Below are 13,332 nucleotides of genomic sequence, written 5' to 3'. Positions count from 1 at the left end.
TATCCGATCCTCTGCTATGGTGGGCCTTTTACTGCCCCTGCTTCCTTAATATACTCATACAGTAGTCATGCATAAGCTATGCACAACTGAAGATGTAGCAGATGTTTGCGAACTGCCAGTTTCATCCAGTATTTACTATAAACACATGGGAGACCACCCAATTTGAAAATGGAGCTCATCTCAGCATTAAGCATCTGTACAATATCAATACTTCTGAAATTATGACTTTAAAAAACTGGAAGATTTGCAACAGCCTGGAGTTAAGAAAGCAGGGTGAATCACCCAGATTTCCCACATTGTGTTCCCCACATTGATAACAGAGGTTTGAAGCAGAACAACCTAAAGGTAACAAGAGAAACAAGTTAAAGCAGTGTTGGGAAACCTGCGTCCCGATGGCCACGTGCCACTCATCTGGGTTCGGAGTGCGGCCCACAAGACATTTTGTTGGCTGGTTTGCCACATTTTGCTGATTTCCGTCTGCGTAGTTTTTTTTCCTACCGGTATGACTCAAGTGATATGCATGGGCAAGTGAAGTGTGGTGTGCGCTGATTGACTGTGAGAGCCGTACACTCCCTCTGCGTCCAAAGTGTAAACATTTCTTTTATTTTTACCATCTGAAGTTGACGATAGTTCTAGTAGATAAGCATTTTCTGTTAACTTGTTATGAAATATTCAGCGTATATTAAATGTATTTAATCTTACTCATGGGGTTGTGGTTAGTGAACAAGCCCGATTTCAATCTTGCAAAGCACCGAGATAAAGGAGGGTCACTCATGCGACCCACTCACTGGCCTAGCTTCCCCAGCACGGAGCTGGAAAGGTGACTACAGGTAGACATTTGAACATATCACTACAAAACAAATCTACAAGTTTTGGATGAGTCAATCAGGAAAGAAGTGCATTCTGAGACTGGATATTTGAGATTGATTATGCAAGCACACACGCCAGGTAAAACAGTGTAGTTGAATAGCTAGTAGGACGGAAGAAGAGGTTTAATTTAAGGTGAGTGAAATTTAGATATGTGCTTCCTACATGGCCAGTAAGCTGGCCAATTTTGCTGGTTTGGAAGTTTTGTATGCTACTGCAGGATTACGGCTTAATGTCAGGACATTCCCAATTAAAACGACAGTTGGGAAATATGGTAATATTATAAACAGCTCTTAATCCAGGAACAGCTGGGGGCCGCACGGTGGCACAGAGGTCAGCATTGCTGTCTCACGGCGCCAAAGTCCCAGGTTCGATCCCGGCCCTGGGTCACTGTCCGTGTGGAGTTTGCACATTCTCCACGTGTTTGCGTGGGTTTCGCCCCCAGAACTCAAAGATGCGCAGGGTAGGTGGATTGGCCACGCTAAATTGCCCCTTAAAAATAAAATCCAGTAACAGCTGCACTCTAGCTGGAAGATTTTTAATTAAATTAGAAATTTATGAGCGTTTCTTTTCCAATATTATTTTTAGAAGTTAGGGGGGTGGGGAGAGAAAAATATTCCAGATTGAAGTTTTAAGGAGCACACTGCAGAGGAAGGATTCCAGCCCTCACCGATCAGAAATCTGATGCAAACACTTCATTCAATACTTCATGGCTCACATTTCCAACACAATTGGTTTACCCAAATCAAAGGAACGCACATACACTCGAGAGAAATGTTTTAGGGAATTTATCAAGCAAGTACCATATGGCAACATATGATCTGAGTGTTTTGTAGCCAATTATAACATCTCCTTAAAAGTACATTAGACTGCAAATCAATATTTTACATATGACCAGTTTTGTTTTATTTTGTTGGAATTCCCAAAACATCTCACAAAATATCCATACATTTTGTGGGGGATTAACTGCATCGTCAGCATGAAAATCTTTTAAATCTTTCTCAGTCTCCACTAAGTTTGGCTAAATTTAGAGACAAAAATCATCCCCATCTACCATCTGGATGCCTTTCTTCAGCTTTGCTATTGTATCAATCTGAACCTTGGGGAGAAGAATCTCGGGAATTGGAGAAGCCAACACGCATCTCCAGCCCCAGTTCCAATCGACAAATGTGTCAATCAGCATGGTTTTCGCCATTACTCATTTGTTAGCACTCATTTGAGTCAGGGGGATCTGGGTTATGGTGTCCAACCAACCCAGAATGACAGGAGTTTCCTGGAATTGTGGGCATTTATCCAGAGGCTCTGCCTCCACCAGCCTGGGGGAATCAGCTGTACAAACTCCAATCTCCCCCCCACAAAACCCCGGCACCACTCTGCAGTGTCATCAACTGCTATTAAAGCTGCAAGTTCAGTGGCATCGCCATCCACTGCCACAGCAAATCAGAACCCTGTCGAACATAGTCAGATGGGGTTGGAAAGTCGGGAAGTTTAGGAAACAGGAAATATTGAGATATTTCATCACATTTAATTATTGAGGAAGAGAGAATGGGATATATTCCTGAAAAGGAAATATATGCAAAGATCCTGTAGAGCACACATGACGTTGGGCTTGCAGGAGAGCATTCCACCCTTCCCAATGTCCTCCGCCTGTGCCGTAGTCTATATATTTCTGTGCAAACTCAACCCAAGCTCAGGGAGCAGGTTAGAAATGTTGGTAATGAGCTGAGTTTAGGACGATGTGTCCTGTGAGAGCAGTCCCAAACAGATAATCCATCATTTTGACGAACTCCGGCTCTGCTCATCTTTTAGTCCATCTTTTCATCCGGTTGTAAATTTCTTATTTATCTTTTCTTGGTTCACATAGTACACTATGTTCCAAGAATGGTTGGTCAGTGTTTTTGCATGATAGAGCATTGCTTAAATGCTTGCTTGTTCATGGATGCTGGAAGGAGTTGGGGTGGGGCTCTGCCTTTAGTGGCATGGTTGCTTTTAAACGAACCCCCACCCAGATGGTGTACTGTGCATCGACGGATAATGGCTGTCAACGAAGATGCTGTTCTAGCTGGAAATGTCGGCTGAGGTGCAGGTCGTCAAGGCCCAATTCCAAGAGTTGCGGGGTGTTTTTATGTAGGCAATGGCATTGCACAAGAGGGTTCTTGCAAATAAAGAGCACTGTCCTTGGAAGCCCACCTCCATACTGTTGAGTTCCTGCTGCATCACCTGTTATCCATCCTGGTAGAGTCTGGGATTAGGGAAGGAGGACAGGAGAGGAGTGTTGCTGAGTCCGATTTCCGAAGCAAGGCGTTGGAGAAGTTTTCGGTTGAGTTTGAGAATTGTGTGCCGATCTGGAGGCTGGGCAAATTAAATTTGATGGAGCAGACTTAATCCTATCTTCTAGGCCTGGTGTTGATGTGGCCTTCCAACTGCTAGTCATGTGTTGGCCTGTTCCAGATTTCAGTTGTTAGGAGTTGGAGGTGGCCAGGTTACTCCACCCCCGGACCGGAGTTTAGGTTGTAGACCACCTGGATTCTGGCGAGACATTGTGGTGGAAGTGATGTTGCCTTGTGCTTCGTTCATCAAAATTTGAGAGAGAGAGAGAAAGAGAGAGAGAGAGATCCCGATGAGTGCTCGTTGATCTTGATCCTGTTTCATCCTTCACCTTTTTCGTGCACCACTGAAAAAGTCTTTATCCTGAGGACTGCCTTACATTTCTGCTTCCCAGTTGTTATCCTGGAATTTCTTCCCTGCTGATCATGTTGTTGCCTGTTTCATGTCGTCAATTCGTTCCATTTACAGGGAAGTGAATAGTGTGGAGGTGATGGCCTGTAACGTTAATTATTCTGATTTAAAAGTCCTTATCATGTTTAGCTGAATGTTGAATAAGGGATTTGTGAGCATTGTTTACTCTTTACCCTAAACCTCGTAGGGTCTGACAATTGGTGGAGGGATGGGGTTAGCTTTCTGTGACTCTCTCTCTCTCCCACACCCACCTCCCGTCTCGCCTAGAAGTAAGATGAGCGAAGCCGGAACAGGGTAAGGGGTGGTCGGATTAGTTTGTCCTCGCTATGATCGAGGAAGGTCCCTCCAGTTAGAGCTAAGCAGTTTTGGTTTGTTTTCTTTTAACTCCAATCCAAAGCATCCGTTGTTTCATCTTAGCCCCAGGCAGACTGTCTGTTATCATGATGAGAACTGGGCTATATCCGTCTCTTCCCGAGGGTCAAGTCAGTCTTTTCCCCTGAGACGGATCTCCGAGAGTTTTCTTCTCTCCTCCCAGGGCACCAGGGATGTGGATGTCTTGACTGTTCTTCTTCCTCGGGCTGAAGTTCCCCATTGGTTAGGGTCTTTCTGGGTGGGACTGATTAGGACTGAACTGGTGCAACCTCAGTGGGGTGTATGGGTTTGGGTTATGTGGATGTTCCTCGAGTCTGATTCTCCTGAGTCTTTTGTAACAGCGCTGGGCTAGGCCAAACCCGGCGCCGTGGTCAGTATCCTGCTGTTGCCAAGGAACTGGGGTGTTCTTTCTCGGGGTACCCGTTGGGGGAGACCAGTGTGGCTGGGTCTGGCACCCAGGTGAGCAATGACTTTGGAATGACCAAGCATTGTACCCAAGGGTTATCCTTTTCTTTTTCCACAGGGTAGGAGTGAGGTTCCCCTGTGGTTCAGTTGCTCTCGTCCATTTTTATATGCCTTGGGCGGTAGCCCGGGCAGCTCAGTTATCCAAATAAATTGTTCTGACAGTTCTTGTTCCTTCTCCTGGTCTTTTTCTTCTTTCTGAATGACCCCAGCGGTGGGGCATCCGTTGATTCCTTCTCTTCATTCTTGGTTTTTCCTGAGCACTTGTGGGGATGTTATAATGGTAGATCTTGGTGCCATTGTTAAATGAGTTCAGGGCAGCACGCTTGCGCAGTGGTTAGTACTGTTGCCTCACGGCACCGAGGTCCCAGTTTTGATCCCGGCTCTGGTCACTGTCCTTGTGGAGTTTGCACATTCTCCCCGTGTTTAGCGTGGGTTTCGCCCCACAACCCAAAGATGTGCCGGGTAGGTGGATTGGCCACTCTAAATTGCCCCTTAATTGGAAAAAATTAATTGGGTATTCTAAATGTTTTTTAAAATAAGCTGGCCTTTTTTGATAAGTGTCTTGTGGTTGCCCTGTCTCTTTTTTCTGAGTGGTTCTAGTTGCCAGAGCGGGTTCCCTGGTGCCAGGGGGAGGAGTGGACTGGCCTTCCCTCCCAGGGCACACCACCTCTCGGGGGGGGGGGGGATGTTTGATGGCCTGGTGGCCTGTTCTTCTCTTGGGCCGGAGACCCAGTGGGTGAGGTTTGGTAGCTAGGGTCTTGCTTGCTGCTTGCATCTTCATCTTTTCTTAATTCTCTAAGGGAGACCCTGGGTTTGAGATTGGAGACCTGCCATTTCCTTGGACTTGTGTTACTCGGTCCTCTTCTTATTGTCTTGTACTTATATGGTGGTTGTCTGCTCTGTCCTGGGCTTGGAAGGTAGTTAGATTGCGTTGTGGGTGTCAGTGTAATTTCCCCCTAGCCCTGGAGTTCTCAGGGTTTTCTATTCCTCTATTATTTCTGCTCTAAAGTGGTGGGTATGATACACCTCTGTGTTGTTGGCTGTATCCTGCTTGATGCAGACGAATCTGTTTTTTGTGGGAGGAACACGTTGGGGATTTTGTGCGCAACTCATCCGATTTTATTTATTCCTCGGTTGCCATTTGACTTTTGATAAGTGAGCGACCTGTTTTGCATTGCTACCTGTGGCTTTTTTCTCTTTTCCCTTTTCAGCGACTACTGTAAAATCTTTTGATAAAAATAATTTTTTTTAAAAAGAGGGCGAATATAAAAGGGGCCTGAAGTCAGACAACCCTTCATATCCTGGCATCACAACTACTGACTGTCTGCAGTTCGAAGATCATGTTTCTTGGGGAAAAGCTGCTGGAGAAACATCATTTTACTCTTAGCCATTTTCTACCTTTGAGATTCACTCAATCTCGAAGCAGCTGTCATTCACTTCTGAATTCTTCCAGCGTCTCTTAAAGCTGGTGAAAGTATCCAGTTTTGATGAAAATCTGCTTCAGGACTTTATCACAGTACTTCAATGCTTTTAGTCCTAATGAGCCAGAAAACGTTGCTGGTACAAACAGGACCGATCAGATTTGTGGCACAGACATGCAGCTGGTTCTAAACAGCTCGATGCTTCAATGCAGCTATCCGTAACGATTAACTTGAATATATGTTATTTTATAACATCTGTCAAGTTCAAATAATAACTAAATAAAAACCTTAAAAATATTCATTTATTAACAGTTTAGTTTTAGACTGCATGTGGCACAGGTTGTACAACTTGCTCTCCATTCCTTTATTCAAGTTCCTGGTGGTATAAGTAAACAAGATACTAGCAAAAAAGGAATGAGAGCACTGTCCGATCTGAGTCTATTGGAGACAAGAAAGGACTGGAAACTGCTTCTTCGACTACTTCAGACATGATGCCTTCAAGGAATTGGCAGAATCATCTGGACCAATTCATTAGTACAATTCAGAGCAATTACTACACATGATTAGTACCTGCAACAGGATGAATCACTGGACTAAACACAGTAAGATGAGGTAAAAGAAAAGTACTGCGAACGTCTGGAATCGGAAGTGAGAAACGGAATTTCTGGGAAAACTCAGCAGGTCTGGGAGCATCTGTGGAGAGAGAAACAGAGTTAACGTTTCGAGTCCATAAGACTCTTCGTCAAAACTGAAAACAGGTAGAAACGTGATAGATTTTATACTGTTGAAGAGAGGGAGTTCAGCAGGCAGAGCAAAATAGAGCAGCAGGTATGGGTGGGAGCTCAAGACGGATTTAACAAAGATGTCATGGACACAAGACAACTGCAGAATCTTGAGCTTCAAGTTTCGGATCTCGAGTGGCTGGAGTCACTGTGGCGCATCCATGAGGCTGAGAGTTACGTGGACAGCACGTTCAGAGAGGTGGTCTCATTGCAGGTTAGGAGCCTGGAGGAAGAATGGGAAAGGCGGGTAATGCAGGAACCCTATGGAGTTCTGCTCGCTAACTGGTTTTCCGTTTGGATAGCGGTGAGGGAATTGGTTCCTCAGTGGAATGCAGTCAGCCAACTTTGCAGCACCACAAGCAGCTCGGCTGTACAGGAGAGGAGGAAGAAGAAAGGAAGAGCAATAGTGAGAGTAGTAATGGGCAATCTAGGCTAGTGATTAGGCCGTGAGTGGCCTCTCTCATGTCCACGGGCCGGATGAGTGCAATTAGGCATTTGCATTAGCCACAACCCCATGAGTAAGATTAAATACATTTAATACACACCAAACATTTCATAACCAATTATAGATAATGCTTAAATAAACATTCATATAGGAACAGGATTAGGCCATTCAGCCCCTCGAGCCTGTCCTGCCATTAATGAGATCATGGCTGATCTGTGACCTAACTCCATATACCTGCCTTTGCCCCATACCCTTCAATCTCTTTGCTTAACAAAGATTTAAAATTAACAACTGATCTACCTTTAACTGCTGTTTGTGGGAGAAAGTTTCAAACCTCTACCACCCTTTGAGTGAAGAGGTTCTTCCTAACATTTCTCCTGAACAGTCCAGCCCTAATTTTTAGACTATGCTCCCTAGTTTTGGAATCCCCGGTGCAGATGAAATTAGGAGCTCGGAAGAACAGGATTTTACCAGTATGCCACCAGTACGTGGGTGTTCCAACCAACAAGCACCCCCCCCCCCCACAAGTTCAGCTGAAAGTAACACTCCTTTCTGATTTCTTGACTCTCTTAAAACAAGTCAGGCATTTCCATACATCAGTACGCAATGTGCTTAATTTGTCAAAACAGCACCAAGTGTGCAGTAGACAAGAGAGAGAGCAAGAGCGAGAGAAAAACTGGACAGATCCAAGCACAGGTTTCCAAACAAAAATGCTCAGATTATTGGTTGCATGGAAGGTCCTCGGGAATTCACAAGTTCATTACATTGGTGTCTGTCATCAGATTTCAGTATTTATCTGTCCTTGTTGTTTCTGATGTTGCATTCTGACAAAAACAATTCGACAATGACAGCACGGTTACTTTTAGGCAACTGACCTCCCCCCCCCCACCCCCCACCTTCTTCCCTCAGCTTTCAAAGAGTTTGGCCAACAAACCCAAGTGCAAGGCAAAAAAATGCAAAAAATAGAAGTCACAAATAAAAGTTACTTCGCTTTATATGCAACCTCAAAATTTACTCTTTTATCACTCCACAGAATCCATGATTCCATCATTGTACAAAATGAATCGCTCTGATGAAAAGTTATCAAGCTGAAACATTAACTCCATTTCTCTCTCCGCAGTTGCCACCTGCCCCGCTGACTGTTACCAGCATTGTCTGTTTTCATTTTCACATCATAATAAAATATGACTCACCATTCGGGTGTAATCTGATCCGCTGTGAAGACTTTTGACAGTTGCTTCGACTGTGTTTTGGAGCCACAGTATTCGCCCGATTAGCTTTGACTTTGTCTGCCCAGCTGACACCAGTTGGGGCAAGACGAGCTGCCACCAGAGCAGGAGGGGCTACCCTAAATAGAAAGTTAAGTAGATTCAGATTCAAACCATGAGGAGAAGGAGTCACCAATAAGGAAACAAAAAGAATCTGGACACTATAGCTTCTCATCTTAATAGTATAAAGCCTGATTTCCCAACCAACAAGTGTCCCAATATATGACCACTTTCTCGTGCATATTTACAGCAGCTGTATCCAGACTAATCCACAATCAATAATTGACAAAATATTTATTACCCGCAACTAAAAAAAACATCTCATTGTTGCTTGTGAGAGATTGGACAGCTGGCTTTGCCGAGATTACAACTGTAACAACACCTCATTAAAGTACTTAATTGGTTATGAAATTCTTTGGATCTTTACACAAGAGCAATTATTTGACATTTCTAGGAATTACATACACTTTCCGGATCATGCATGGGAAATGCAAACATCGTCAAGTTTAATGTACTGCCCCAAATCCTTTACCTGTTCAAATCCTTCTTTCCCCGGTACCTGAATAGCACTTGAGCCACAGTTTAATGCCGTTATTGGTGGCATCAATAGTAATTTGTTTCCTAAACAAGTCAGCATTGTGGTGCTCTCATTGTTGACTTGCAAAGACCTTCCCCAAATATCAGATAAACTCCTCCAGACGGTGCCAGAGATGCACTTCACGAATTACAAATAGCTGCACACAGGTTCGTCTGCTGCAGCCTGTGTTGGGCATGTGCTCTAAAATATAGAAAAACTTAAAGAATTCACAGCACTGGCAGCCACAGATGTTCCAGAATCCTTTACACTTGAATCTAAATTAAACCCCAGGTTAAATACTAGCTAAAAGCATTAACTTTTATACTTAGAAAATCATGTGCATTATGGTTGTGACTTTTAAAATGTATTCTATTTTAAAATAAGTTTACAATTTACAAGAACGTATGGTAAATATAAAATAAGTCAAGAGGATTTAATATGTCACTGTATTTAACAATGACCCTACCCTGTGCCAAGTCATCTGCACACTTAAAATGGTGACATGTGCGCCTTTGCTGTTCAGTAATGTCTAACATAAGTTTATTTTTGGACTCTAATGTTGCTCATTAACAATGAACTCAGTGAAGCTGAACACATAAACCATAACACATTAAATACGGTTTTCCTGTGACGCGAGTTGAGCTACCGTCTGAACACCATGTAAATGTGCATGTCAATACCAGTCAACGTTTACAGTACTCTTTGATAATCAATAGTCATTTCCGGAGGTATTCCCATTACAAAATAATGCACGTATTGAACCAACTCCACAGCAGTCTTCAACCACAATTAGACATGAACATTCTTCAGTGGCAATATATTAAAAAAATTAAAAGGGTCCCCAAGTAAGTGACATTAAATAAAGGATCAAACTGCTTGTGTTAGTCTCACGCTTGCCTCTGGAATTTAACTTAATGCAACTTAAAGAATGGTATTTACTACAGACTAAAGGAAACGTCATTACATGCGCGGCATGGTGGCGCCGTGGTTAGGGACCTGGGTTTGATTCCAACCTCGAGTGTCTGTATGGGTTTTCCTCCGGGCGCTCGGGTTTCCTCCCACAGTCCAAAGGTGTGGATTGGCCATGCTAAATTGTCCCGAAGTGGGGTTGCAGAGATAGGCAGGGGGATTGGGCCTAGTAGGGTGCTCCTTTGGAGAATCGATACAAACTCAATGAGCCGAATGGCCTCCTTCTGCACTGCAGGGATTCTATGGTTTATAGCACTTTATACACATGGCATCATCCGTTTTAGGTAAATAGCTGGAATTCAATTAATTTTCTGATTGACATTCCATCCTCAACCAATAGCACCAAAAATACATTCACTGGTCATCCATCCAAATTGTTGTTTGCGAGATATTGTTATGCACAAATTAGCTGCTATGTTTGCCTACATAACAATCACATTGAAAATTATATTGATTGTGAAGTATTTGGGGTCTGTCTGACGACATGACAGTGTTATAATAACTGCAGATTATTCATTTACCAGTAGCATCTACAGAACACCACCATGAAACGCAAACTAGCTCCTTGAAGATTTCAGGACTCTGGTCTCAAACACTGGGACAAAGGGCACACAAACATGTCACATGAAGGATGTAATAATCTTCAATTACCAAAAAGCAAAGACTAAGTTAGAAGCACTTACATGCTAATGGGAGCCCCAAAGTTTAAGCTCCTTCGAGCACTCGATGTTGTGCAAATTCTGTCGGCCGGTGGACTTGGCATAACATGTCGCCCTGGGGACATTTTCCTCACTTCCCAAGCCAGCGATGTGGGTCTGCCAGAGAGAGGACACACGTCAAAACGTAAAGACATACAGTACATATGACACATATAAATGTGGAGAACTGTGCTCGAGTCTCCGTATTACAAAAACGATAAACTCTGAAATAGGTATAGAACAAGATTTGTTACAAGCAAAACTTGAGGTGTTATAAATTTCCGTAACATGTTCCGTAACATGTTTCTGTAAACAAACGGCCTAGTGGTGACCTAATAGAGGTTGTTAAAATTTTCAAGGGTTTCAATAGGATAATTGTAGAGAAGGTGTTTCTATTTGTGTAAGTGGGGGTCCAAAACTAGGAGTCATGAATACAGGTTAGCCACTAATAAATCTAATATGGAATTCAGGATAAACTTTTCCACTCATGCAAATGGTTGCAATGTGGAGCTTGCTACCATGTGTAGTTGAGGCGAGCAGCATAGATTCATTCAAGGGGGAGCTGGATAAGCAGATGAGGGAATAAGGAATAGAAAGATATGCGGATAATGTTTCATGAAGTGGGAGGAGGCAGAGGCCGGTTGGGCCGAATGGCCTCTTCTGGTTCCACGCTGAGAATACAACGAATACAGTTTCACATAAACACAGTTCCACTTCTAAGGCATGTTGACATAACACATTGAGGGAACAGACAATACCTACAGCAACAATAAATTACATCTGAAGAAAGATATTGCTGACATGAACAATTATGAGCATTTTGAATTCCGACGCTGATGCTTATGAGAAATAATATAACGCAATTCAACTTTTTTTTTTAACCATTATAATTTCCTTTTTAGTTTTTAGTTTAGAAAACATGTAAGCAGTGGGCAGTGCATTTCTTCAGTAAATTCCCAATATACTAATTAACTTCTTGAGAATGGTTCTAAATAAGCTTACACACCAGAACATCCCAATTGTGTGCACACCACAACTCAGAACAGTGAATCTGCACAACCAAAATTAGTAAATTGAAGATTCCCTCGTACCAAATTGCAGGTACAACCAACTAAAAATAATGTACATGTGGTGGTTCGAGACATACACTGGAGGCTTCCAGTAGCTAACAAAGGGGTTTAATGATGAAGGGCAACGGCAGTTAAGTAACGGGCACAGAACACTAGACAACAGGGCTTAACACTTCGGCTCCCTGGTCCACACTGAGCGGGGTCATGCTGCCAGGGACCCGTGCAAACACCCTGTTAACCGCATTTAGCATGCTCCTGCGCGATTGGCTTTGAGCTGGTCACATGGTCTGTGGAATCCGCTCACCTTAAAGGGGTCACGTCACTACAATACGCCTATATTGAACGCGTACCAAAAGTACTCTATTCTTTAATGCTTAACTTTATTCATCTGAATTGCCACATAATCCTAAATTCTATGAAGTATCTGCCGAACTGTTTCTCAGTCTGCCTAACTTCTAATTTTTAGGTTTTAAAACTGTTTCCTACAGTTATCCAAGATCAGCAGCAGAATTCTCCGGTCCGCTGGCAGTGCACCCACGACCGCAGGTTTCCCCATGGCGTGGGGTGGTCACAATGGGAAACCCCATTGGCCGGCTGCGGGAACGGGGAATCCCGCTGCCGGCGGGGTGCGCCGCACCGGAAAAAGTGGCTGGCGGACTGGAGACTCCCGCCATAGAAACACAGATTTCCTATTCAATAATTAAGGTATTTCAAGTGCAGTGTCCACTAATGTATTACCTGTTCTGTGCATCTGTATTCTCCAACTTTTCCTGCAGCTGTAGCCAATCTATCAATGCTTTGAAATCTCGCACGTAGTTATCCAGCATCATCAGCACCTCCTGAGAAAAGAAACACATTATAGTTGGGTTGCAAGTCACCCCCCCCACTAATAACCCAACTTCTTTTTATAAAAATAATAATCTTTACTGTCACAAGTAGGCTCACAATAACACTGCAATGAAGTTACTGTGAAAAGGCCCTAGTCGCCGCACTCCGGCGCCTGTTCGGGTACACAGAGGGAGAATTCAGAATGTTCAAATTACCTACCAGCGCGTCTTTCGGGACTTGTGGGAGGAAACCGGAGCACCCAGAGGAAATCCACGCAGACACGGGGAAAACATGCAGACTCCGCACAGCCAGCGATCGAAGCCGGGAATCAAACCTGGGACTATGGCGCTGTGAAGCAACAGTGCTAACCACTGTGCTACCATGTTACCCACTGTTTTCCTGCCCCCCCATGATGCTGATATTATAATAGGTTCGCCCTCCTCAGTGATGATATCTCTCCTCCCTTGGCCACATGCACTTGCCAACTAACACCCTATTTCCAACATCCCTTCCACTCCAAAGTCCATAAAATGATGTCACCTTCCAAATCTGTGCCCATCCTTCCCGTAAATCCATATTTGAAACTTTGCAAACAGTTTCCCACCCCTGCCACAGCATGAAGTGCCATGTAAAAAGTTATCCTATATGATGGTGGTACTGTCTCTTCACTCTTACGTTCTCTGCAGACTTTGACACAGTTTATCACACCATGCCCACCGCTGTCTCTCCTCTGTTGTCCAGCTGAGTGGGACTCCCCTCACCTGCTTCCACTCTTGCCTATTTGGTTGCAGCCAGATAATCTCCTGCAATGGCTTATTTTCAAACCCACGC

General features: G+C 43.8%; 1 protein-coding gene across 2 annotated transcripts in view; it reads right to left on the bottom strand.

The window, feature by feature from the left end:
- scaper (S-phase cyclin A-associated protein in the ER) overlaps window positions 1-13,332 on the bottom strand; it is a 464,954-nt gene that overhangs the window by 386,749 nt on the left and 64,873 nt on the right. Inside the window, exons 5-8 of one of the 2 annotated variants that reach the window (XM_072492784.1) lie at window positions 12,412-12,512; window positions 10,589-10,720; window positions 8,285-8,439; window positions 6,435-6,557 (exon numbers count right to left, since the gene is read on the bottom strand). In XM_072492784.1, coding sequence (XP_072348885.1) covers window positions 6,435-6,557; window positions 8,285-8,439; window positions 10,589-10,720; window positions 12,412-12,512 — 511 coding nt within the window. The remainder of the gene's footprint in view (window positions 1-6,434; window positions 6,558-8,284; window positions 8,440-10,588; window positions 10,721-12,411; window positions 12,513-13,332) is intronic. The other variant, XM_072492785.1, reaches the window with a different exon arrangement.

Source organism: Scyliorhinus torazame, chromosome 30 (assembly GCF_047496885.1).
Source record: "Scyliorhinus torazame isolate Kashiwa2021f chromosome 30, sScyTor2.1, whole genome shotgun sequence".
Lineage (NCBI taxonomy): Eukaryota > Metazoa > Chordata > Chondrichthyes > Carcharhiniformes > Scyliorhinidae > Scyliorhinus > Scyliorhinus torazame.
The sequence above is the reverse complement of the archived record's forward strand: the minus strand, read 5'-3'. Positions and strand labels throughout refer to the sequence as shown.